This window comes from Otolemur garnettii, unplaced genomic scaffold (genome assembly GCF_000181295.1).
Source record: "Otolemur garnettii isolate 467f Iridium unplaced genomic scaffold, OtoGar3 scaffold00060, whole genome shotgun sequence".
Taxonomy (NCBI): domain Eukaryota; kingdom Metazoa; phylum Chordata; class Mammalia; order Primates; family Galagidae; genus Otolemur; species Otolemur garnettii.
This window is the reverse complement of record NW_003852455.1, coordinates 924,593-929,127: the sequence shown is the minus strand read 5'-3', so window position 1 is coordinate 929,127 and position 4,535 is coordinate 924,593. Positions and strand designations below refer to the sequence as shown.

General features: G+C 41.7%; 1 protein-coding gene across 1 annotated transcript in view; it reads right to left on the bottom strand.

Annotated features, from left to right (window-relative positions):
* Window positions 1-4,535, bottom strand: part of SENP5 (SUMO1/sentrin specific peptidase 5) — a 61,120-nt gene that overhangs the window by 16,954 nt on the left and 39,631 nt on the right. The window contains exon 6 of the mRNA XM_003792674.3: window positions 4,142-4,219. Within this exon, the coding sequence (XP_003792722.1) occupies window positions 4,142-4,219 (78 nt within the window). The remainder of the gene's footprint in view (window positions 1-4,141; window positions 4,220-4,535) is intronic.

The following is a 4,535-nucleotide window of genomic DNA, read 5'->3' as shown; positions in this document are numbered from 1 at the left end:
CCCGAGTAGCTGGGACCACAGGCGCCCGCCACAACGCCCGGCTTTATTTTTTGGTTACAGCTGTCATTGTTGTTTGCCAGGCCCAGGCTGGATTCGAACTCGCCACCTTGGGTGTATGTGGCTGGCACCTTAGCTACTTGAGCCACAGGCACCAAGCCGTATTATTTAATTTCTATTTATGATTTTACTTTGCCTCCTAGATTTCCCCAGTTATGAGAAAGGTCTTCTATTATCACTGTATTTTACCAAAGTCTCCTCGGTTCTGTTGTAATTATACATATATTAGCAATTGTGTTCTTTGGTACATATAGATTAATCACCTTAAATTCTACCTCATGTGCTTTTTCTATTGATTTTTTTTTTTTTTAGCAGTTTTTGGCCGGGGCCGGGTTTGAACCCACCCACCACCTCGGTACATGGGGCTGGTACCCTACTCCTTTCAGCCACAGGCACCGCCCTCATGTGCTTTTTCTTTTCTGAGACAGAGTCTCGCTATGGCACCCTCGGTACAGTGTTGTGGCATCACAGCTCACAGCAACCTCAAACTCTGGGGCTTCAGCGATTCTCTTGCCTCAGCCTCCCAAGTAGCTGGGACTATAGGAGTGCAATAGGTTTTGTATTAAATACAAATGCCTCCCAAAGCTCAGTGAGCTGCTTTAGCAAATTATTGAACCCAAAGAGGAGTTGTGGGAACCCCAACTTGAAGCCAGATCAGAAGTTTTGGAGGCCTAGACTTGCAATTGGTGCCTCAGGTTGGGGGAGGCAGGGAGGCAGTCCTGGGGACCGAACCCTTAGCCTGTAGGATCTAATGCTATCTCCAGATAGACAGTGTGAGAACTGAATTAGTGGACACTCAGCCAGTGTCTGCTATAACACTGCTTGCTTCCTTGGTGTGTGGGGAATAGCCCCCACATGTGTGAACACAGAAATTTTCCATACTGATTGTTGTGGTAGGATAGCAGAATAAAAACAAATGTTTTTTCACATTGGCACACAGCAGTAGCAGATACTTAGTAAATAACTGTTTAGTGAATAAATGAATGCTAAGGACGACCTTATCTATCACACATACACCCCCACCCCACCCTACCAGTGCTTAAACTCGGCTTCTAGCTGACGTGTCCTACATGGCCCCATATGACTTGATCCCTACCTACTTCCCTGATCTCATCTGTGTAACTTCCACGATACCCCAGGCTCACTTCTGCTTCACAGCCTTTACATTCACTATTCCATCTACCTGGAATGGTCTTCTGATTGTTACATGGCTGGTCCTTCTCACCATTGGGTTTTCAGTGAAGTGTGAAAACTTTCCCTATGAGCCTATCTCAAAAAGCTAGCCCATCATCTTCCTCCTGCTGCTACCCTACCCCCATTACTCTGTATTCCCATACTGTTCTAATGTTCCACAGAAAAAAGCAGGTGTCACTGTTTAATGAGATTTTAGATAGTGGCTTACTTAGGAACCTCATGAGAGCAAGGGCTTTATCTCATATCCCCAGTGACTAGAAAAGTGTTTGGCATATAATAACAGCTCGATAAATATTTGTTGACAGACTGAATATCTGCTGATAACCCCATAAATATCTAAGAAATCTCCCTCCCCCTTCCTCGCTCTCTCACTCCACACCATTATTATTAGCTTCCTCAATCCCAAGATTAAGTTACATCAGTCCAGGCCCAGTCTACCTAAAAAGCCATTAGCAACCAAACAAAACAAGTTTCTCAAGCTTTATTAACAGGCCAAAGTTTTACCTAATTTTATTTTCTACAGTTTACATTATAAAAACTTTTTACTGGCCGTGTGTGGTGGCTCACCTGCAATCTTAGTACTCTGGGATGCCGAGGTGGTGGATTGCTAGAGCTCAGGAGTTCGAGACCAGCCTGAACAACAGTGAGATCCTAGCTCTACTAAATAAAATAGAAAAAACTAGCCAAACATGGTGGCTCATGCCTGTACTGGGGAAGCTGAAGCAAGAAGATTGCTCACACCTAAGAGTTTGAGGTTGCTGTGAGGTATGATACCATGGCTCTCTAGCCTGGGCGTCCAAGTGAGACTCTGTCTCAAAAAACAAAACAAAACAAAACAAAAACCTTTTTACTGTTTTCCAAAGACAAAATTATATTATGTTTTTCACAATGTCCTTCCTCTCCTAATTTTGATTTTCAACCCTGGTTGAGGGATGTAAAACAGGGATTTACCAAGAACTACCAACCCTGACAGTTTTTCTATCACTGGAACCTTATGGGTTATTTTCCAACTTTCCCTTTCTTTTATTCATTTGGTCCCAGACTATCACACTCAATACAAATTCCTCAAACCTTTCCTCCACAATTAGTTGCCTCATTATCAGTGCCACTCCCCAGCATTTGATTTCAGTTTTATCAGTATATCTCTTATTTTGGCGTTATTTTATTCCAAGTTTCTTTACTCTTTTTGTCTGTTTGTTTGTCTGCTTGTTTGTTTTTGAAGACACAATCTGACTCTCTTGTGTAAGCTAGAGTGCCGTGGCATCAGCCTAGCTTACGATAACCTCAAACTTCTGGGCTCAGGTGATCCTCCTGCCTCAGCCTCCCAAATAGTTGGGATTATAGGTGCCCTCCACAACACCTGGTGATTTTTTTATTTTCAGTAGAGACAAGGTCTTGTTCTTGCTCAGGCTGCTCTCAAACTCCTGAGCTCAAAAGAACCTCCTGCCTCAGGCTCCCAGAGTGCTAGGATTATAGCAAGTTTCTCTACTTGTTAGAGCAGTATTATCCAACAGAACTTTCCGTGTTGTTGAAAATATCCTGTATCTGTGCCATCCAATACAGAAGCCAATGGTCACACATGGCAACATAGACACTTGAAATGTAGAGTTAACTAAGAAACTGAATTTTAAATCTTACTCTATAATTTAGATAGCCAAATGTGGTTACTGGTTGCCATACTAGATAGTCAATAAAGCTTTATCCTAGACATCTTAATATTTTCAGTTCTCGGCGTGGTGTGGTAGCTCATGCCTATAATCCTAGCACTTTGGGAGGCTGAGGTGGGAGGATCACTCAAGGTCAGGAGTTTGAGACCAGCCTGAGCAAGTGTGAGACCCCATCTGTACTAAAAATATTAAAATTAGCCAGGCATGGTGGTATGTACCTATCGTCTCAGCTACTCAGGAGGCTGAGGCAGGAGGATTGCTTGAGCCCAGGCGTTTGAGGTTGCTATGAGCCAGGCCAATGCCCTATCACTCTAGCCTGGGCAATAGAGTAAGGCTCTGTCTTAAGATAAAGGAAAAAAGAAATATTTTCAGCTCACTACCTAAGACACAGGACATAACAGACATAAATGTAAGCTATAGAACAGAAAATATCAGAGTATATCATATACAGTAGAATCTCTGTATGCTGACCACCCAAGGGACTGTAACAAACTGGTCAACATACAGAGGTGGTCAAATAAGAAACTAAGTCTACTGTACTGATACATACATATGGTACGAATCTGGTCTATGAAAACTGGATCAACTTAAGGAGGTGGTCAATATATGAAGGTGATTATGGAGGTTTTACTGTATAATACAATGGTAGGTACACAGTTTTGGAGAAATTTTTTTTTTTTTTTTTTTTGGCAGTTTTTGGCCGGGACTGGGTTTGAACCCACCACCTCTGGCATATGGGGCCTGCACCCTACTCCTTTGAGCCACAGGTGCTGCCCTGGGGAATTTTTTCAGTTATGCATTTTATTTTATATACACATTGTGATTTTGTTTATAGATTTCTCCTACTGTAGAACAATGTATTTACCTATTTATTTTAGAGACAGGATCTCACTTTGTTACCCAGGCTGGCCTTATACTCTTGGGCTCAAGCTAGCTTCTTGCCTCAGACTCTCAAATAGCTAGGACTACAAGCATGACCACCATGCCAGCAAAAAATTTTTTAAAACCTCTGCCAATGAGCCTATCAAACAATGTCAGCTCTTTGTTCTATCGTTGAACTGTTTTTTCACTGTAATTGAGACCAGAGGGAAATTAAAGTCTTTTAAACAATAAGATTTTTTTTTAATTCTAATTAACATATTGGTATCAAAGTTCTTATTCTTCCATCCAAAGTGGCTTATCATCTCTATTTCAAATTCAGAATAAAGAAATAAAGACAATACCTTTTTAGTCCATCTTTTTACTCCATTATATCCTTTGGTTACCAGCTGTCTATGGAAAAAGCTGTTGAAGAAGTGAACCTAGAAAAGACACCAAATACAAGCAACCAGATTATATTAGGCTATGCCCAGACTCAACTTTGAAAGGAAACAAATTTTTGTGTGTGTTAGATAGAGTTTCACTCTGTTGCCCAGGCTAGAAGACTAGAGTCCTGTGGCATCAGCCTAGCTCACAGCAACCTCAAACTCCTGTGTTCAAGTGATCCTCCTGCCTTAGCCTCCAGAGTAGCTAAGACTATAGGTCCAAATACCTGGCTGGCTAATTTTTTCTATTTTTATTTTATTTTTATTTTTTGAGACAGAGCCTCAAGCTGTCCCCATGGGTACAGTGCTGTGG